Raw genomic sequence first — 22,887 nt, forward strand, 5'->3', positions numbered from 1 at the left:
GGGCAAGGTTTAGGGTTTGGGTTAGGGGCTATGGTTAGGCTAAGGATTGGGGTTATGGTTAGGGTATGGTTTAGGGTTTATTTATCGTGTCAGGAGCAACCATACATTTGTATTACATTTTTAACAAAACAGACAAAACACAAAGTTTGCAAGGTTGGTAGTTGATTAAATGTCCTTTGACCAGTATCTGGCCACTTGGAGTGCCTCTGGTGTTGCCGCAAGGAGGTCCTCCTTTGTGCATGTAGCAGGACTCAGGTTGCATTGCAGCAGGTAGTCAGTGGTTTGCTCTTCTCCACACTCGCATGGTGTGGATTCCACTTTGTAGCCCCATTTCTTAAGGTTGGCTCTGCATCTCGTGGTGCCACAGCGCAGTCTGTTAAGCGCCTTCCAAGTCGCCCAGTTTTCTGTGTGCCCAGGGGGGAGTCTCTCATTTGGTATCAGCCATTGATTGAGGTTCTGGGTTTGAGCCTGCCTGGTTTAAGGTTAGGGGTTAGGCTTAGGGTTACTGTACGGTTCAGGGTTAGGGTTTCACCATTAAAGAACTTTTACATTCTGTCTATATTATCTGTCACCGGGGCTCCCCTGGTGGCGCAGTGTGTCAAACCCCTGTGCTGGCAGAACTGAAGACCGACAGGTCGCAAGTTCAAATCTGGGGAGAGGCGGATGAGCTCCTTCTATCAGCTCCAGCTCCTCATACGGGGACATGAGAGAAGCTTCCCATAAGGATGATAAAAACATCAAATCACCCGGGTGTCCCCTGGGCAACATCTTTGCAGACGGCCAATTCTCTCACACCAGAAGCGACTTGCAGTTTCTCAAGTCGCTCCTGACACAACCAAAAATAATAATAATCTGTCTTTGGCCTGGCTTACATTAGCTAAGTCTCTCTTGCACAAACAGCACTCCCAAAAGAGCAATCCGGCATCACTGTAACGCTCAGAGCTTCCGGACCCAGCTATCATACAATAACCCAGCCTTGGATTCGTCAAGCCCAGCATGCCAACACTTTAAATCAAGAAACAGCTTCCTAAGATCTAAAAAGATACTTGCAGGAACACCTCAGCAAGCAAGAGTCCAAAAGCGGCAGACGAAAAATTAGTGGCTGATTCCAGATGACAAACTCCCTCCTGAGAACACAGAAGGCTGAGCGTCATTCGCCTTCAACGGGCCCATTGACTTCATGGAAGGTGAATCAGTGGGCCAACTGATGTGGCTCTGAGGCCCTTAGTCTCTGCTAGGGCAGTTCAGGGCGCTGCGTGCCTTCCCTTCATTGGTCGCCTTTCTCACAGTTGTGTTGAAGCGGTACTGCCGCAATACAGCACTTGGAAAGGCCGGGGCTGTGGGCTGCTCTTTCCAGACCCTTGGTATTCCGCAGTAGTTTCTAACTGACTGGGATGGGGCCTTGCTCTCCCCCGCTTCCGTTCTCCTAAAGCACAGGGGAGGGAGAGAGGGGGGAGGCGGGCTGGACCCCGGGGAAGGGGCGGGGCGGGTTTCTCCTCCAGCCGCGCCTCACTCACTCGGGCGGCGCCTCCTCCTCCTCCATTTTGCTGCGTCCTGGTGGCCGGAGGGGACTCCCGAGGTTTCAGGTGAGGGAGGGAGGGAGCTGCGTCCGAGGTGAGAAGGGGGGGGGGGAGCGCCTCAGGAGGGAGCCCCCTCCCCTTTCCTCTCCCTCCTGGGCCGCTGATTGGTTGAGCGCCGCCAAGGTACCCCGGGGGAAGCCTTGGGAACCAAAAAAAGGGAAGCAGTTGGGGCTGTTGAGTCGCTCTCTCTCTCTCTCTCTCTGTCGTTCGCGCGCCCTTCCTCCTCCTCATTCCCCCCTCCCCCGCAAAAGCAGCCTCGCGCCACTATCCTGAAGCCGAGCAAAGTTTCCTCAAAGGAGGAGGGGCTCTGAGGAGGGTCCCAGACCCGCCTCTTTTGGCCAGGACGTCGCTTGCTCGCGCCCCCTCCAGGGTCTACTTCTGCGCCTGCGCGTTCCCGCTCCCTTCTTCCCTGGTCTACATACAGGGTTCCAAGCGGAGCAGAGGTCTTCCGGGTCCCTCCCTGGACTCGAGCTGAAGCGGGGTGCGAGGTCAGGGCAGGAAGCGCCAAGGGCCCGCTGTGTGGAGGAGGAAGGGCCCGGGAACAGCATTGGCCCTCCCTCCACTCACATTGGATGCTAGGTTAATTAACACTTTGGTTAAGAAGGAAACTCATTAGGAGGGACATGTTGGAGGAGCACAGTGTTCCCTCTGAGGAGATTTTAAACTGACTTAAACAACAGCGCGGCCTTGGCTTCAGTGTGGAGTACCACATCCAGTATAATTTAAAGTACTATATATGTGTATGTATTTATAACGGCTCTCCATGCAGTCATGCTGGCCACATGACCTTGGAGGTGTCTACGGACAATGCCGGCTCTTCGGCTTAGAAATTGAGATGAGCACCACCATCCAGAGTTGGACACGACTGGACTTAATGTCAGGGGAAAACCTTTACTTTTACCTTTTATATATTTAGGTGGAGCCCTCGGTGGCGCAGCAGATTAAACTGCTGAGCTGCTGAACTTACTGACTAAAAGGTTAGCAGTTCGAATCTGAGGAGCGGTGTGGGCTCCTGCTGTTAGGCCCAGCTTCTGCCAACTTATCAGTTCAAAAACATGCAAGCGTGAGTAGATCAATAGGTACCGCTTTGGTGGGAAGGTAACCATTCCATGCAGTCATGCTGGCCACATGACCTTGGAGGTGTCTATGGACAACGCTGGTGCTTTGGCTTAGAAATGGAGATGAGCACCAACCCCCAGAGTCGGACACAACTAAATTTAATGTCAAGGGAAAACCTTTACTTTTTATATATTTAGTTGTGAATTTTGTTTCCACAAGGTACCCAAATCCAAACAGAATTGAAAAATGAGTTATAGGTGGCAGCATATTGTTCTCTAGGAGTAGAATATGATCAAAATGATTAATATGTATCAAATCACTTTGGTACAGGGCTTGGGAAACATCATTTTATAACAAACGAATGCATACCTTCAGCATGTTTTTTCTTGATTTCTGTAAAATTAGTTCTTATGGATTTGGAACCTTTGGGAAACAAGCTCCACAAGTATGAAATCAGTTAAGCATATACTTTCATTTCAGATACTGTACTTCACATTTGTAAATCCCTAGTTGCAACCTCCAAAATGTACTAGAAGTATACTAGAAAATTCTAAGAGAAAATAGAGAATTACGTGTAGAGGCCCTTCCTGACAGGTCCTATATCCCAGGATCTGATTCCAGATTTTCTGCTTTAAACTGGATTATATGATTATAAACTGGATTAGATATCCGCATTGCCAGATAATCAGGGATAAACAGAAAACCTGGTATCACCTCCTGGGATATGGGGCCTGTTTAGAAGGGCCCTAGGAAGCTCACAAGTGACCTTGAGTTGGAGCTTGTGCAATCCTGGAATACCTCCCAGAATTGTTATGGACTGTCAGATATGCAGCCTTGAGCTCATTGGAGAAAATGTGGGATAGCCCTGTAAGAAATAAAAGTAGTTTTAATATATCTTGATATGAAAATGTTCATGAAGATTAAAAATATCTGTACATAAAAGTGAAAATGTAAACACATGTAAATAAGACACTAAGGTACTTGTGGGAATAGACTGATCCCTCCTCCAGTGCTTCTCGATACATTTCAGGCACATGTTTAAACATGTTAAGTGTGAATACAGCAATTGCATGGATCAACTGGGAACATAGATTTGTCATTCTCTATAATCAATTTGTGTCATACTTAGATAGGAATTGTCAAAGCTTTCCTTGGTACAGAATTAATTCATGAGGTGGCCATCAGTTGACAAGTGACTTGAAGGCATGCACACCCTATACACACACATGTGCAGTGATGGTAATTAATTTGGTCTGAAATTTAAATATCTCTTTGATGTCTTTGAGTTTTTCTTCAAACACATGATTGTTCACCTATTACTTATGCAGTTTGATATATAACAACTGCACAAATGTATTAAATGCCACAGCTGTGGCATTTAACAGGCTTTTCAAATGCTTAATTTGATATGAGATGCTGATTCTTAAATGATGTTGAAGGAAAGAAGGCTACTGGCACGTATATGGGATTTCACTTTGGTCTTCAGACCATTAGCTCACCCTCTGCTTGAAGTGTATCAATCAGTTTCAGATCTAGGAAGTCCCTGAATTATGAAAAGATAGATTATGTACGTTTATTCTTAAGTTGAATTTGTACGTAATTCAGAACACTTACATTTTAAGTATAACTCCTGACACACACACAAGTTTAGGATGGCAGGGGAACCCTGTGGTGCTTGTTTTGCTGTTTGTGCCCCTGTTGAGAAGATTTCACCTCACTTTCTGTCTCTGTGATAATTGGATTTTGAAAAATTGAGCTTGTTGTGGAAACAAGGATTGGTGATAAAGCTTCAGTGGAGACACCTTTTCCCCCATGAAAACTCAGGAGTGAATTTTCCTTCTGAGGGGTAGATTTCTCTCACTTCCTGTTGTCTTATCTCTGTTTTTAACTATGAATTGTATGTAAGCTGGATGTATGCAACTTGGGAATTGCCTGTAACTGGCGTTTTCTACAAGCTCTCTGGTTTCCAGTCCCTCCAGCCAAGTAACAATTTTGAACAGTGCCATTTTGTGCCTGGAACAGTCGTGGCTATAATCCCCTGCTTTTCAGTGAGGTGGGAATGGGTTCCTGCCTGTTGCTAGGTGTGTCTGTTGGCTCATTCTGGGGAGGAGAAAGGGCCACGCCAGTCGCTGCCTCATGCTGCGGCTCAGTAGGATTGCTTTGTAATGTTTCACATTTTCCCCAGACTTTGCAATCTCTTAATTGACCACTGATGGACCAAGAGAGTATTTGCTGTATTTTAAATGGCACAGTAAAATCAGTAATGGTCACTTACTAGTAACTGATAATTTGATATATTATTTTTCTGGACTGCATTAATGCTAACAAGTAGTTACTTGCTGTTTGATAGGCGTAAGGGATAAAGTAACCAGTTATCTTCAAAAGATAGAATTCCAACTGCTGGTTAATTCCATTTTGGAGTTGTACAGCTTTCAGATGTTGTCAAGCTAGAACTCATTGCAGCCCTGACTAGTAGGATTGGGAGTGTTGGACATTGCAGTTCAACATCAGAAGCGCTGTACATTTCTCACTCCAATTTAGATGTATCTCCACGCCCTTTCCAAACACAATGTCATTTTCCAGGAATTGTGTACTACTAGTTCTGTCATGCCTTGAGATAATATAAGATGTTGCCTAAGACATGTGAGGAATAATACCGGTTTAGGGAATGCTGATAGGGATTGCCCTGCCCTCTAAATGGGCAATGTTTAAGTGCCTAAAGGGCTTAATGTAAATAATCTGATGGTAACAGTTATACCTTTACCTTTAACAGTTATAAAGGAAGATAGTGAAAAGTGCCTAATTTATTGACAGAAAAAGGGAGATATGACTCTACATACTCAAGTGTATTTAGGTAGCCCTTGAAGAAGGCCATTGAGATATATATATACATAAGTGGGAACATAGCATTTTTCCCAGCTAAAAACAAACTGCAATAAAAAATAATTGCTGCTCAGTAGTGTTCTATGTTTTTAAAAATCACAGTCACACAATCTTGAAAATAATGTAATACACTGTGGATTTCATCGTCACTTCCATATAGGAAACTGTGAAGGAAATTCATGTGATCATTAAGATAACTCCATTGTTTGGGTATGCAGGGAAGGGTAACACCAGGTTTTCTGTTTAGAATAACCCAAAGGAACACAATGCTGTGCATGGATATCAGTATTTGTACCTCCTCCCATGTTTAATAGAACAGTGGTAACCTATCAATTATCACTGTTGGCCCAGCATCTTAAACCGCTGAGCTGCTGAACTTGCTGACTGAAAGGTTGGTGGTTTGAATCCAGGGAGCGGGGTGAGCTCCCGCTGTTAGGCCCAGCTTCTGCTAACCTAGTAGTTTGAAAACATGCAAATGTGAATAGATCAGTAGGTACCGCTTCTGCAGGAAGGTAACGGCATTCCATTCATCATGCTGGCCACATGATGTTGGAGGTATCTACAGACAGTGCCAGCTCTTTGGCTTAGAAATGGAGATGAGCACCAACCCCCAGAGTCGGACAAACTGAACTTAATATCAGGGGAAACCTTTATATTTAGCTTTAACCTATCAATGTAGTTGAAAGTCTATCAAACTGTAATGGCCTCTGTGTTTTAACTATCTCATGTGACTAAATTATGTCCATAAACTGGTTGGAATGAGTCGGTTGGAGAAAGACATTTCAAAGCTTCATATCTCTCAAAATCCTCTCCAATGATTAAGTGACGTAATAATGCCTTATTTGTACTGGAAGATGAAGGAAACACAAGTTAGGAGAAGTAGAGTAAGAACCAAGTCCATTGATTCTTAAACAGTATTGTAAGTATTGATTCTTAAACCATCATTGTATACAGTATTCTCTGCTTATTGAAATAAATTTATAAGATAAATATTTTTCAAGAAATCTTCATCTATCCATACTCTAAAGAAATGGTTCTGCACTTTACGCCCTCTTAACAATTCATTTCATTGTACACTTTATTTTGTAGCCCACTTTTGTTTCTGCATCTTTGTCTTTTTGAAAAGATCAACACGTTCCTAAAAATGAATGACACATTCTGTTTTCCCACATTCCTTTTCTCTTTTCATACCTTCTAGCTTCTTTTCTTCATCTGTTTCCTGATCTTCTAGTTATATTCTGTATTCTTATTGGGTGAACCTGCGCCTTTGTATGGTTCTTCAGATTGTCCCATATTAGAACACAAAAAGGTCCAGATCAAAGGAAACAGGTCCAGTCTGCCCAGTACTGCATCTGAAGAAATGGGTTTATATACCCACAAAAAGATCATGCTAAAATAAAAACCAGTAGCGTTGCCACCTTTCTTTTTTCCACCCCCTCCTTTCCTCCTTTTTAGGGCCTAACTAGTTCTCAGAGGATGCTGAATTGGTGTGTGTGAGAGAGACTTATTTATCCTTCCTTTCTTCCCTTCTGTTTCTTCTTTTCCCACCTGCCTTGTTCTTGGCTCTACATCTGGAAGAAAATGCAAATATCTATATTGTATTTACTTGTCTTACCAAACAGGAGTAACAGCAACTTAAAGCTTGTGTGATTTTGATCAGGGAAATTTCACAATTCTTGTGACATCACTGCTCTAATCCAGTAATCCCTATGGCTGCCTTAAAAAACAAACAGTTTATTTCATTTTCTTATAATAAGGTTAAACATTTTCTTTACAATTCAGACTGCTACTCTTTTTTTGCTTTTAATTTAATGTAGCCTGGCATTTTGCCATTCATGGCACCATCTTACCTTCTCAGCGTGTTCACTCACTGACATCATTTCTCATTGTCTGATATTCTGTTGCCCATGGACACATCACATACTGCCAGGGTTATGTCCTTTTAAAGTAATTGCATCAGATAAATTGAAGTCAAGACAAGAATGCTGGGAAAGCAAAAATGCTCTACAGATTTCCCAAATATTCTTGAATCAGACCATATATACATTATTATGATGGTTTAAAAATGTGGTATTTGGAATATAGATGATAGAATTTTATTTTCTGAAAGTAATCTCATAGAAGACAAAATGAAGTGTTTTTCAATTCTAGGTGGTGGAGATGTAGGGTATCATTCTCTGTGGATTTGAAATAGTTTTATGAATCAACTTTACTTTTGTTTTGTTTTTACATGGTTTGATAGGGAGAACATTACAGAATGGACAGAGTGCTCAGAGTATCTGTTAATGAATAAACAGCTAATGCACAAAACTTCAGCATGTGAAATAGGAGAGCCCTGTGTAGTGCTATGTGGTGCTGAAGTAATAATTAGTCTCAAAAGTAATAGAGGAAGGTCACAGACCATGTCAGGGGTGAGAATCTTCATTGTTAACTAGTATACTCATAGGTTTAATAATAATAATAATAATAATAATCATCATCATCATCATCATCATCATCTTTACGAGGACTCGGAGCGGCTTACATGGGGCCAAGCCCAAACAACAATTATAATAAAGAACAACTGAATGCAAACCGAAAACGCAAACAATAAACAATAACCAACATCATAATTACAAAGAACATATGAATATACAACAATATAAAATTACAATAAACACAAACTCGCTGACAATGGGCGGGCCACACGTAATGGTTAAAAGAAGAACTAATTAAAACTAGTTAAAAGCTCGGTGAGATAAAAGAGAAACAGATTGTGGAGGAGGGCTCATTACGGTGGGAGTTGTGGAATCAAGCTTTCCCACAAGGGGGAATATATACTCCAGTGACAGAACATTGCACATGAGGGATATTGTGGGATTGAGTACCTATTCACCAAAGGCGTAATGGAAGAGCCAGGTTTTGAGGTTCTTTTTAAAGATATTTTAAAGGTTTGCTGCTGGGCAAGTGTCATCTTCATAGGGTAATGGGGTATAGCTGGGTGCTATAGATTTTGGCTTGGTTTGCTAGGCAATAATAATCCATGGCTGTGTATGAGCCTTTGCTTTCATGTGGCCTGAAGAACTCCTAGCCTAGGTGCAGATGAAGCTCTGTGAAGTATTCTCTAGCTCACTTGGTGTGATGAAAATAGATGGGTCTCAAATTAAGTTGATTTTTTGGGAGAGCCCATGTTTTGTTTGTCACCCAGTTTTTATGGCTGGGTGACAAAGCTCACTGGAGCATAAGACTTTGCTTTTCAATTCCCATATTAGAGGAACTCTCTGCCCCGGAGTGTGGTGGAGACTCCTTTTTTGGAGGCTTTTAAACCGAAGCTGGATGGCCATCTGTTGGGGGTGCTTTGAATGCAGTTTTCCTGCTTCTTGGCTGGATGGCCCACGAGGTCTCTTCCAACTCTATGATTCGATACAGACTCATTACAGAGATTTATGTGAAATGCAGTCATATTTAGAGTAGCCCCATTGCTTGAAATGTGTTAACTCTGACTATAACTGGGGCCTTCCTGTTACTTTGATACCTGCATTAAATTGTTCCTCTAAAACAGCTGAAACAGTATTAAAGTCTAGCTACTGAAAAACTTTTTTTTCTTTCCCTTAATAGGCACTGAAAATATATTTGAAGTGTCATTAATTCTATACATGATGTTGGAAATAAATGGTTTGTTGTAAGGAAATACAATAAATTCAAAATGAACAACGGAAAACTTAAACAGTTTACTTTTACAGTGCTTCTCCTAAAAAACCCATTCAATCTTTGCTCTAGTAAAATATTGTGATGACTCTTGTTTTCCTCTGGCTTGCTGTTATGTAACTAACTGGCTTGTGAAGGGTGTGGTCTTCCTTTCAAGATACTGTAGAGCATGTGAATATAATTTCATGTGCAGCTGAAACATAGCTGGCTAGTTTTTCATAAGGGTATCCAGTGCAAGTTCAGTTCTTTCACACTAGGTTATCTAGAAGTTTGACCATCTCGTTAATTTTTCAGACCTCTTCCCAGATATTAGCTTTTCCTTTGAAGTGGTCTGTCTCTAACTTCTCTGTGTATGGGCATATTGTGTGTGTAGGTGTGTGCGTTGGGGAGTGATTTTTTAAAAAACTAACTCTGTAACTATAATAGAGTTACTCCACTTACTGTGATATTTACAGAGTATGGCTCAAGATTTTGATTTTTTGCAGGAATCTGTTTTCCTGCCCTTGTTTTTAATAGTTCCTTTGAATACACTGTCATTCCTCATACCGTTTTCATCTTTGTTACAGGTTGTAACATTTTAGATGCTTCCCACTCACGTGATTGGTATTTATTTATCGTGTCAGGAGCAGACCAAACAGTTGCATTGCATTTTTTAACAAACTAACAAAACACAAAGTTTGCAAGCCTGGTAGTTGATTAAATGTCCTTTGACCAGTAGCTGGCCACTTGGAGTGCTTCTGGTGTTGGTAATCTTGCTCATGTTCTCTGTCTACCTCAATTTGCATTTTCACCTTGATAGCAAGGGTTGGCAAAGTGCTGTCCTCTTGGCTTATTTTTTTTTGTTTGTCTCAAATATAAATTGCTTCCCCCAAATACCCCCTAGTAGGCCTGGGGGACATTTCTATCACGTTTCCCCATAAGCCACTTGAGGCCTTTTTGAAACGAGAAGTGTTTACTGTTCACATCCTGTAGTTAAATGGCTCAAGAAACCCCAAAACACAGAGGCAATTCCCCATGTCATTTGGGATCAAAAATGGTGCTTTTGGTGGGAGTAGCAGTGCAGGCTGAGATCCTCCAAAGTCTCCAGAGGTTTTGGGAGGTGGGCTGGGCTAATGCAGTCCCTAACTTTCGACATTTACCCATTGTGTCATTGCATAGATAAAACCATAGATGAGCAACAAAAATTACTCCCCATCTGGGAGCTGAAATTTGAAAAAAATGGATAAACATTCAGACTTTCAGGTATATTTCTCTTTCTTGCAGAATGTCATATCCAGGATATCCTCCCTCTGGCTACCCTGCTTTCCCTGGTTATCCGGTAAGTGTTCATTAGATTGCTGGACTAGGACTTGGGAGATCATGGTTTTAGCCTCCATGAGCCATGAAGGACACTGAATGTCTTTGAGCAGTCACTCTTTTTGCTTGACCTACTGCACCAAGTTAAAAACAGTGGCTGTTTGGATCCTGTTTTTCTTGTTGTGAGAGCGCCTTAAATCATTTTTGACGTATGGCTTCCCTAAGGCAATCCTATCACTGATTTTTGCCTTGCTTTCCTTTGGGGCTGAGAAAGTGTGAATTACCCAAAGGTCATCCAGTGGGTTTCCATGCCTAAGCACGGATTCAAATCCTGATCTTCAGAGTCATAGTTCAAATCACTACACCAAGCTTACTCTACTTTTTAAAGCTTTCTTAGTGATTATTCAATCAGTCCATTCTATGGGTTTTTGTGCATGTGTGTGTGTTTTAATTTATTATTTACTGTGCTTATATACCGCTGTTCTCAGCCCGGGGGCGACTCACAGCAGTGTACAACATAGAAGGGACAGGGTGCAAATTACAAGACACAATCTAAAAACAATCTAAGAATACCAAAAAACATCATCATCAAAACATCAACAATATCAATATCAATAGTAATCCAGAAGGTGGTGATGGAGCTGAAGCAAGAAGCTCAGTATACATTTTGAGGCTTTTGTGAATTCCTTTCTCAATGTAGGGTCAGCATAGCATGTATCTATCATTTCTGTGTGTTGTGAGAACTCAGTCTGTATGTGTTCAGCCCACAGGGCAAGACTCCACTTATCCTCCTGCTGGTCAATATCCTTACCCTGCTGTGCCTGGAGGCTTCCCACCGATGGGTGGTGGTGCCTATCCCGCTGCCCCACCGGCTGGAGGATTCCCCGCAACGGCAGGATACCCGCCTGCATCTGGAGGATATCCCCCTGCGCCTGGTGGATACCCTGGGGCTCCTCAGCCTGGTGGGATGCCAGCATATCCTGGAGGTAACTTGCCTAAATGCTTTCTGCTGTTAAGACTACTCTCTATCTGAATGCCTGCTTCATGTAATTCAAGCAAAATAACAAAAAAGTATGTGTGTCCTTGGTCTTTACTGTTACAGTGTTTATGCCATTCTATTCAGAAAGTTCAAAGGTACTTAGGGCAAGAGGGAAAACCTAAATGTATAACTTCCAATTGTCATGCTTTTGGGTGCTTATAAGGTCCAGTATGAAGGAGGCTAAATAACTGGGTTTGATACAATTGTGGGTTTTTAGAGTCAAAACAATACGTAGAAGGACCAAAGTGGCCATGGGCTTCCTCACTCTTCCAGTGACATTTTTTTTCAATTGATCACAGTATCTTCCCCTTTTGATGCTATTTCCAGAGTTGATTACAGCATTTTTAGCCCTGTGACAATTCTCACCATGTCTCAAATTCTATTTTAACATCTCAATCAGTGTTGAGCAACTTGCATTTTCCCCCTGCTGCATTTATGCCCTTTCTAGTGCCTGCCACATGGCCATCACCATGTCAACCCAAAATAGACAATGCAGTGTTATGGAAATCCAGTTTTCATTGCAAAAGCAAAGGTTGAAAGTTCTTTTTTGGTTACGGTTAAAATTCCAAAGGAAAGTAAGAATTTACTTTGCATCTCTCAAAAGCATCTGCAATAATTACATCCCTTGAAAACCTGAAGTCTCATTGCCCACAGATCACGGACTGAAGCACAAGGCATAACATCAACTATGTGATGGTCTTCCTTCCTTCTCACTCTGCAATTATTAAAATAGCTTACATGTTTACAGCAACATAGTCCTCATTAACCTGCCATCATATACAATGTTGCTATAAATAATACCATATTGCAGGAAAGGACCTAATTATAGATAATTTGGTCCTGATTCTTTGTACCAGGTTATTTCCAGGCATGGTCCAACATATCAGCCAGATATAAAGCAAGGCAGATATAAAGCAAGGCAAGAATGTGCTTTGTCTGGTACCCAGTTTGTAATTTGCTTACAAATTAGTAGTTTGTTTTAAAATGGAAGTGCCTGTTTTAGAGGTGAAAATGGGGCCTAGCCACTGGATTTGGGGTGTCTATGTGTGCAATCTCTAAGTATGTTGGGAGGATGGCAGTTCTGCCCCCAACCCTCAGCCATTTGTATGAAGCTGTTGGGAACAGTTATTGGGGGTTGTGAAGCATATAATCATCAGCTGACTCTGCCACACCTCTATCAGGAGAACCCATGGAAGTTCTGGACCTGTGACTGGATGCAGTGCTGGGCTCGATGTGGACAAATAAAAGCTGATTGAATGTTAGTGCAATGACAGTTTTCTTGAAACTAGACAATTTGCCTGTTTTGGACAAAGCTTCACTCTCACGAAAAAAGACAATGTCATATCTGGAGATGCTTAGGAACTGTCCCTGATGCACAATACAAGCTACTATGATAAAGCTTACACTTTCCCCTTTTCAGATGTTCTGGACAGCAATAGTTTAGCCACAGTAGGCGCTGGTAACCTTAGGGGTGGGTTATGTCAATGAACAAAGCAAAGCTTCTCAGGGGTTTGTTCCAGAAACTCTGGGACACAATAGAGCTGGCGGGGTGTTGTTTACAATGTCTGTGTTTTCATACAGGTTACGCATTTAGAACGGCATTGGCTTTCATTAAGCTGATCCAGCATTTTGGATTAGTGTTTTTACATTTTCCATTCACATTCTGAAACCCTACACCTCAAGGAAAAATGAACATGAAATAGCATTGTGTATAAATGAATAAAGATAGTACTTTTATGTTGTACTTATTTCTTTTGTATGAAAATAACCTATGGCCAAGGCTTTAATAAACGACTACTATCAGTACTACTAAAAAAGGAAGAGTTGCTAGATATTTTATGAGGATATTCTTCTGTATATTTAATGCTTTGTATCCTCTGAACTTTACAGAACATTTTGCAGCTATTTGAATGTATAATGTAAAATTGTGCCAACATGTTTATGTTATATTTACTTTTTTGTTAATTGTATTTGAAAATATGTTTGCTTATATTTACATTGTATTAGAATTGTACTCTTTAAAACCCCTTTTTGTATTTTTCTAGGGGCCGGGTTTGGGGCACCCTCAAACGGTTCTGGCTTTGGCTACCCACAGCCTCCATCTCAAACGTATGGTGGGGGTGCACCTTCACAAATGCCAGGTATAATCTGATATTCTCATTTTATACCATTAAAATAACAAATTGTAATGATGCTTGTTTTAAAAGGATTTAAAATTAAACATGTTTTAAGTCAACTAAGTTTTGGTGCATTTATATGTTTTTATCTTCTATTGAATAGACATGAAATATTGATTATGTACAAATGGACAAGTGATTAGCTTTTAAAACGGGCTGGCACCTAATTGGTGCCATGGAATACTTGGTACTAACTCTGCCAGGGTTAAAATCCCAAGAAGAAGAGTAAGTACATTGATGCAGAAAAGGGATAAATTAGGATGTGAACACGCATAAACCTGTGACCTCCTCTTGAGCTCCTAAACTCTGTAGGTTGCTTCTTATGGTATATATAGTGTAGAGTCAGATTTCTATCTTTTTTGGTACTTTGGGAGCTTTAGTGCTGCACTCGGGTCTGAAGTCAACTTTGCACCATTGGACACCACACAGGAGTCCAATGTTACTAACTCAACAGTTTATTGAAGAAAGTAAATATAGAAAGGCAATGTAAAAAGCAATGTCCAAAAAGGCTTTCAAAGGCAATAGTCCAAACATCAACGTTCTGTTCAAAAGAGACATGGTACATGAAAAAAAACAGGAATCAAAACATAAGCATAATTCCATAACCAGGAATACAGGAACTTCTTCTAAAACACGAATCCATGAACACAAGCACAAGACTTTTCCAAAGCTCTTCGGCAGACTTGAACATGGAACCAGATATAAGGTGTACACAGTAACGCAACGTTGCCTGCTCTAACTATTTCAGTAAATATCATTTTAATTTAAGATCCATAAGCCATGAATTCATGCCTTTGACATCTGGTCTGTTTCAAGGATTTGTCACGGAGTCTCTGTGACCTCTGTAATCTGCCTCTCTCCTCCTGGAGATAGAGTCTCAAACTCCTACAGACCTCAGGTGTTTTCCCAGAGGAAATATCTTTCTAGCTCATTATCTTCTGTTGCCAAGGAACGACCAGGGGGAAGATCTTCCCTATCTGCAGAAGCCCAAGCATCTCCATCTACCCGCTGCTCTGAAGCAGTTTCTTTCTGACCAGACACAGACCTATCCTCCCAGACAGTCATGTTCCAAAATCTCTTCATTTCCCACACTGGAAAGGCCATCATTCCTCACAACCTCTGACTGAACCATCCCCTCATCTTCAGCCTCTGGCTGAACCAGAAATGATAGCTTCAGACTATTGCTAATTAGTAAACAGGCGGCAGGAGAGGGAAAGAAGTAGGAGTCCAGAAATGGAGATAAAGTGGCATGATTTTAAGGATGCTTATGGCACTACGAATGTTTCAGGCCTCTTTACACAGCTCTCCTATGAATGCAACATGTTCACATGTGAGAATCTTACCTCAATTTTATCTTTCTCTTAAGTTGGGTATCCTGGTGGACAAACACATAGCCCCACACCTTCTCAGGTATGTTGTTTCTGCTCTCATTATATACGTGAATAATGTTTGTTTCATTCAGCGCAAAATGCAATTTGTTTTGGCAACAGTGCCTTAAGTTCCAGTTTTACAACAGTGCCTTAAGTTCCAGTCATTTACCCACCCCTCGCTCAAGGTAAACCTCAGTATGAAATGACTTGAAAGCACACAACAACAACAACAACAACAACAACAACAACAACAACAACAATCCTATCTCATCAGCCAAAAGCAGGCCCACACTTCTCATTGAAATACTAATAAGTTTATATTTGTTAAATTTGTTCTTCATTTTAATTAATGTATTGTTTTTAAAGTGGGGTTTTTTGCCCTATGTTCAGTGTGCATAGGAATCCATTCATGTTTTTTCAAATTATAGTCTGGCCCTCCAACAGTTTGAGGGACTGTGACCTGGCCCTCTGTGTAAAAAGTTTGAGGTCCCCTGACCTAGAACATAATAAATGTTAGCAGATCTGTGTGGATTTAGCATCAGTAGATTTTACAATATATTGGCTCCATGGTTTTGTCTTTTCTCATTTCTCCCAAGTACTGTATTCAAAATTTCAGTACTAGTGTTGAATAAGCATTTGATAAAGGCGAATAATATGGTAACACAGGCATTCCTTGTCCTCAGCCTGCAGCAATGATTCAAGCCACGCAAGGCACGATTAGACCAGCTGCTAACTTTGATGCAGGGAGAGATGCTGAGATTCTCCGCAAGGCTATGAAGGGTTTTGGTAAGGACTGCTTTGGCTTGGGAGAAGGGCACTGGATTGGGCTAAATACAGTCTTGGGAGTTACATTTTTGTGTGCTTGATGTGTAGCCTCTATTTGAGGGGTTCCTTGACGTCTTCTCACAATTTTTGCAGACCACCATTTCTTTTTTTTTTTGACCCTTGAAGCTTCCAGAAGGAGTAATTTGCCATTGAAATAGATTAAAGGACCCTTCTGCCATGATCAATGTTTAAAAATATTACTTCTGAACCAGAAGTAGATTAGATTGCTGTGAGTTTCCCGGGCTTTATGGCCACGTTCCAGAAGCATTCTCTCGTGACATTTCACCCACATCTGTTGCAGGCGTGCTCAGAGGTTGAGGGTCTTTTTGGAAACTAGATAAGTGAGGTTTATATATCTGTGGAATGAAGTAGATTGTGAACATTTATGTCTCATACACCTTTTGTGCATTTTTATTATAAAATGTGTCCTACACATGCCAACATTGGACACACCCTGGATTATACAGTATTTATTTTTAAAGGTGTTTGAGCCCAGAAGTGACAGGCTTTTATCTTCCTATTCCAGTTTGGGCAACACTTGTCTTCTTGCTTCCTAGGGACTGATGAACAGGCCATCATTGATGTTGTGTCCAACCGCTCTAATGCTCAGAGGCAACAAATTAAGGCTGCTTTCAAGACCATGTATGGCAAGGTTTGTGCGATGGATGATTCTTTTTTCATCATCAAAAAGGGAGGCAAATCAGCAAGAGCTCAGGGGTGAATGGCTTGTGCGTTGATCTGTTCAAACAAAGTGAGACCTGTAACACGACTCCTCAGTTTGACATTTGTTTTGCTTGCCAGCTTATCTTCAGCATGGTAGCATTGTGTCATTGGAATAAAATGCAGCGCACATTTATGGAACAGTTTTGTATTTGAAAAAACAAGCCACGCCTCTGAATGCCCCCCACACCCACTTTAATGCAACAAAAATTAAATAACTTATTAAACACAATGCAGTTTGGTATGGCCCTTGAAGATTTATAGAAGTTGGCATGCATATCCAGGGAACCTTTTTATTTTTTATGGTCAAAACTCAGATCCATTCTGCACCTGTTTTCAAGGACATTGGCAGCGAACAAAGCCTCTTGCTGTGCTTTGCTGGTACAATCGTACGGCTGTGAACTGTTCATTTTGAGCTGAGAAATGAGACTTTGATTGAGGTTAAGTTGACTTTTTCACCAAACAGATCAATACTTGTCAAGCTGCAATAACAGTAATAGATACATAGCAACATGAAAGGCGCAGGTGCACGCACAGCCGTTCTTCAGAAGGAATCCTGTTTTTGCGCATTTTGAGTCCTGCTATCAAAAACAGAAAGCAATTTCTTTTAAAATTGATCTATCCTCATCACTTATTTATATTTCAATTAATTAAGGCAGTGTGGTGTAATGATTTGAGTGCTGAATTGTGACTGTGGAGACCAAGGTCTGAATCTCAGCACAGCCACGAAAACCCACTGGGTGGCCTTATGTAAATTACACTCTCTCTGCCTCAAAGGGCAGCAAAGACACAATCCCTTTCAACAAATCTTGCTAGGGAAACACAATGATAGGCTCACCTTAGGGTTGCCATAAGTCCGGCATAACCTGAAGGCACAGAAGAACAATATTGAAAATATGTTTCCAGGGCTCCAATAAGCAGATGTGATTGCTAGGCATTGCAACAGACATGTAGGCAATTTATTTCAATATGTGCTTGGTTGCTTGTGTGTATTTTTCTGACCTTTGCCTTGTAATTGGACAGGATTTAATTAAAGATCTGAAGTCTGAACTAAGTGGAAATATGGAAGAGCTGATCCTTGCATTGTTCATGCCAAGTACCTATTATGATGCCTGGAGTTTACGGCATGCCATGAAGGTATTGTTTTCACTGAAAGAAACGACACAAATAAATGCTGTAGAACTAAAGTAATTGGGAGTAACAGTAAATTTTGTTGCCTTTTCCAGTTTTATTGTCAGTAATATTCTAGCTGCTCAGTTGTTCACTAAGGAAAATCCTGCATTGGTGTAAATCCCTATTAAAGTTGTGTTTGGAGTGTAAACAATGTAGGACTCTTGTAGCTTTTCTGATGTTTCTTGGTTTACTTTGGAGAAGTCAGTTTTTAACAGTGCCATCCTAAGTACAGGGCTTTGTATTTCTCAGTTGAAGTCAATACTCTCTTGGGTCTCATTCTGAGAGAAAGACAAAATATCAATGCAATGCAATCAATCATCAATATTCACTGAGAAAATAAATAATTCTATATTTTGTCTTTTGTGGCAAGACTTTTGGTTTTCAGCATCTAATTTGTTTACTACAAGAGCCTCAAGGTTCAGACACAAAATGATATAATTTCCTAATTAATTGGTGTTTCCCCACCCGCATAGGGCCATAAATTATGCTTACTCCATATGCATGAAAAAGTGATATACGAGTTATTATAAATGGGAAGATAATCAACACTGTATATTGTTACAGTTGCTTATAGGAATTCAGATTTAGTTTAAAACTGCTAAGATTGAATTGATGTTTTTAATAATTGATGTTTTAACAGGGCGGCCTTACAACAGGCAGTGATTTGATGCCATACACATATATGTTCTGAAAATAAACAAATATGTTTATTTTCTGGATATATATGTGTATGGCATCAAATCACTGCCTGTTGTAAGGCCGCCCTGAGTCCCCTTTGGGGTGAGAAGGGCAGGGTACAAGTGTAGTAAATAAATAAGATTTTATGCCATACGTCTGATAGACTGCATGCCTGTTTAAGTTCTTGCTCTTTTTATATTACCAATATACTCATTTGACATACCTAATAACCAAATGAGAAAAGTCTTTTCTTGCGAGTAAATCAATATATTTTGCTTATCAAACTAAGGAATGTTAGTCTTGTACTCCTCCATGCCTGAAACACCATTCATCTTGTCTTTGGGTGCAATACTTACCATGATTTTAAAATACAGTAGATTTCCATTGATTTTGGAGGGAAAGGATTCCCTTTGCAAAATTAATTTTTATTTAATAGATGCTTGTGTTACATTTGAATAGCCCATCCTGGGTTAAAGGGACGCGTACAAAGCAACATCAGAAAGTTTTCCAAATTGAGTGGGGAATCACACGTTTCTGTAAGTCCTCTATTTCTATTCATGCTTGGTGTGTGAAGGCTGACTCGTACGTCATAATATATTTGATTTGACTTTGTAACCACTCCCACCATGATAAGCAGAGCAGTACAAACAAGGGAACCAGTTCCTGATAATATTTGCCTTATTATTCACTGAGGAAGATTGATGTGATTAAGTGACAAAGAATTTTTGCGTTGTTTGCAGTTTTTATGGAAGAGTTTTCAGTATTTGTACAGACAAAATTTCATTTTTCATGTACAGTCTCTCTCCCGGACTTGTAAAAAACATATTTTTTTAGATTCTGTTCTCAAACTGGTTGGAAATAAACAGAAATAGGTGTTACTTGTGTCTGGATAATGATGGTTTCAAAGGTGCTGCTGCTTCATCAGATCCATTCCATTTTCTGCAAGTTTTCCCAGCTGTCTTTTGTGGAGTTACACACATGAATTGTGACCATTTGTTTCCCCCTTTGCAGGGTGCAGGAACACAGGAGAATGTATTGATTGAGATTCTTTGCACAAGGACCAATCAGGAGATCCGAGAAATAGTCAGGTGTTACAAAACTGAATTTGGAAGAGACATTGAGCAGGATATTCGTTCCGATACATCAGGGCACTTTGAACGATTGCTTGTATCTATGTGTCAGGTAAGATGAACATGTTTTTGGGCTACTTGCTTTAGTAGATCGCCTTCGTGGGTGTCTTTTTCCTATGGACTAAGAATGATGCACAGGGTATTGTACTAACTGGAAGCGGCAACCCCTCCCCTTTTATAGTGGCACTTTTGTGTATGTCCCTCTTGCCTGAATTTCACATTTTTGTGCCAGTCTCTTCTCCTTTATGCCTATGACTTTCCTGATCCAGCTCTTGGAGGAATAGGGAAGATGCTTCTTGAAGGAATAATTGAATCTTCGTATTAAAATTATGTGATCCTTGCCTGGTGTGGGTAATAATGGGATTTAATCTCCTTCATGGTCAGTGCCCAAAGCATCGTTTTGAATAATGGCGATTGGCAAGATATTAGACATCTGTTTTAAGAAATGATGCAAAGTACATTAATGGAACACATTGTTCCCATTAGGCTCTCAGTAATTTCAGGCAATTTGTTGGAAGTGAGTATAGTGTATAATGGTTGTAATTTTATACTCCCCCCCCCTTCTCTTGCAGGGCAATCGGGATGAGAATCCAAATGTCGATTACCAAAAAGCTCAACAGGATGCTCAGAGGCTTTACCAAGCAGGTGAAGGAAAACTGGGGACAGATGAATCTTGTTTCAATATGATCCTGGCATCTAGAAGCTTTCCCCAGCTGAAAGCCACCGTTGAAGCCTATTCTCAGGTAGATTTAAGAATAGGAAACGGAGTACTAGATGAATTGTTATTTTTTATATATCAAATAAATGTGGGCTGAAGAGGACATGGCTGGATTTGACAAAAAAATTAAACGTTTTCCTATCATTTCTTTGCAGGTTGCCAATCGTGATTTACTGAGTAGCATTGGACGAGAATTCTCAGGAAATGTTGAACGTGGCCTGAAGGCTATCTGTAAGATACTTCCCGTATTTTACTCTTCGGTTTTCATGCCAAGCACTTACATATAATTAGGTTCTGGAGGAATCCCTGACAAAATTGGTTAAGTGGTCAGAAACCAGGAGCCCCCGGTGGTGCAGTGGGTTAAAGCACTGAGCTGCTGAGCTTGTTGACCGAAAGGTCGCAGGTTCGAATCCGCAGAGAGGCGTGAGCTTCCGCTGTCAGCCCCAGGTGCCAACTTAGCAGTTCGAAAACATGCAAATGTGAGTAGATCAATAGGTACTGCTCTGGCGGGAAGGTAACAGTGCTCCATGCAGTCATGCTGGCCACATGACCTTGCAGGTGTCTATGGACAACGCCGGCTCTTTGGCTTAGAAATGGAGATGAGCACCACACCCCAGAATCGGATACAACTGGACTTCATGTCAGGGGAAAACCTTTACCTTTGGTCAGAAACCTTCCTCATTCCAGACAAGTGGCACGAAGCCTACAAAATAAGAGGACAACTGCATGATTAAGACATTTTTTTCCAAAACAGAATTAGCTTAACTATGCATTTTTCTTAACATTAAGACACATATGTAACCATTTTAATTAATAGTGTGACAATGATGTGAACAAAAAGCACAAATGTGAGTAAGATGAGATAAAATGCAGTTTGAATTAAAGCAGTGTGATGCAGCAGTTTGAGTGTTGTACTAAGACTCTGGAAGAGTACAAATCTCTGCTTAACTACAGAAACACAGTGGGTGAAGTCACTCTCCGAGTCTCAGAGGAGAGCAAAGGCAACCCCTCTCTGAACAAATCTCACCAAGAAACAAACCTGTGATAGGTTTGCTTTGGGATCACCATAAGGTGGAAAGTTGCTACTAGAATCAGAACTGGTGTGAGCTATGGATATCAACATGGACATTAATGCAGATCTATTTCCTTGCAGTGCAGTGTGCCTTGAATCGCCCAGCCTATTTTGCAGAGAGACTTTATCATGCCATGAAAGGAGCGGGAACGGATGATTCAACACTGGTCAGAATTGTAGTCACTCGCAGCGAGGTAAGAAGTGTTGTTTATCTTGTACTTAAGATGTACTTAATTAAAGGCACTGATTCATCTCTCTATCTCCAAGCTGGTCTAACAGGTGCCTTCAAGTTGCCTGGCGGCTCACTGCCACGGCATGTAACTGATTCATTATTTCACTTTCCAATTGTTCTCTAAGACTTTTGACTCTGATGAGAGAGAACAGGGCTGGCAGGAAGGCTTTAATTAAAAGAGTGGAGAATGGACTTGTTGGACTTGACTGCATAATGCAGTCTCTTTTTGAAAAAAAAAATAGTTCTGGCCAATTCAGCATGCACCTAATGCATAGTCCGTCAGATTTCCATCAGAATACGTTTTGCATTCTGCAGAAATAATGCTGGCTTGGCAGCCTGCCAATTTTTGCTCAAGTAGTCTAGTGGCATGTTAAAATACAAGAAGAATCTCTTCAAGGAATGGTTGCCAGATCACCAAAGTCTGGGTAAAAAGGCAGATAATTGGTACTGACTTTAAACCCAAGCTCAGTTTGCGATCTCTTGGCTTTCTCTCACTCTGAGCTATTTTTTTCTGCCCAACACTGTCTTGTCTTTTTTTCCCCATCCTCAGTAACGAGTATGAAATGAGGCAGCTCCCGAGTGCAGCTCGTTTTGCCAAAACCCATGCTTTTGTGAGATATAGGCATTTGCCCTGTTGAGATTGAAGCCATACCCAAATCTTGCAAAGAGAATTAGCCTCCTTCTCCTTTCCCCTTCCCTTCCCGGTTTCCAATTATCCGCTACATAATAAATGTGTTTCCTTTGTTACAGATTGACCTTGTGCAAATAAAAATGCTGTTTACTCAGATGTTCCAGAAGACTTTGGCCACAATGATATCAAGTGACACAAGTGGAGACTATAGACGCTTGCTCTTGGCCATCGTTGGCCAGTAGAGAGCATCTTTGGACCAGAAGAAGTAGCTGGGTAGGCAAAGAGCCAACTATATCACAGCATATAAGTTATCCTAGAATATACAAATAAGTATGCTTTGGCTGATTTGAAGAGATTTTATTTTGCACATATAATAGCCTTAAATTTAATGCAAATCTTGTACTTTATCTATATATATAATAAAAGAGAATGTTTGTATCGGACAGAGGGAGGAATATGTGCCAGCGTTCTGATTGGCTGCTGCTGTGGTGCTATTTGCATATGGTCTCTGATTGGCTAGCTTCAATAGAAGCCCCTGGTGGAGAAGAGGGTTCATGGCAGAAACAGGGACATGAGAAGGATATTTGCATATGGTCTCTGATTGGCCAGCCTCAAAT

General features: G+C 41.0%; 1 protein-coding gene across 1 annotated transcript; it reads left to right on the forward strand.

Moving 5' to 3' along the window:
- The first annotated feature begins 1,479 nt into the window (after positions 1–1,479).
- On the forward strand, positions 1,480–22,605 carry ANXA7 (annexin A7). Its single transcript, XM_060769208.2, has 13 exons — positions 1,480–1,586; positions 10,473–10,527; positions 11,269–11,491; positions 13,590–13,685; positions 15,088–15,131; positions 15,775–15,877; positions 16,474–16,568; positions 17,660–17,773; positions 19,499–19,669; positions 20,190–20,360; positions 20,491–20,566; positions 21,489–21,601; positions 22,390–22,605. Exons 2-13 carry the CDS (start codon positions 10,474–10,476, stop codon positions 22,510–22,512), a joined length of 1,383 nt encoding a protein of 460 aa, XP_060625191.2. The 5' UTR covers positions 1,480–1,586; position 10,473; the 3' UTR covers positions 22,513–22,605.
- Positions 22,606–22,887: the final 282 nt, after the last annotated feature.

The sequence above is a fragment of the Anolis sagrei genome, chromosome 3, assembly GCF_037176765.1.
Source record: "Anolis sagrei isolate rAnoSag1 chromosome 3, rAnoSag1.mat, whole genome shotgun sequence".
Classification (NCBI taxonomy): Eukaryota; Metazoa; Chordata; class Lepidosauria; order Squamata; family Dactyloidae; genus Anolis; species Anolis sagrei.

What these genes read in the sequence shown, in the direction of transcription:
- ANXA7 (XM_060769208.2), top strand. Translation starts at nt 10,474, where the DNA reads ATGTCATATCCAGGATATCCTCCCTCTGGCTACCCTGCTTTCCCTGGT. An exon ending in CAAGGCTATGAAGGGTTTTG is followed by an intron (nt 15,878 to 16,473) that starts GTAAGGACTGCT and finishes CTTGCTTCCTAG; the next exon opens with GGACTGATGAACAGGCCATC. An exon ending in TTGTAGTCACTCGCAGCGAG is followed by an intron (nt 21,602 to 22,389) that starts GTAAGAAGTGTT and finishes CCTTTGTTACAG; the next exon opens with ATTGACCTTGTGCAAATAAA.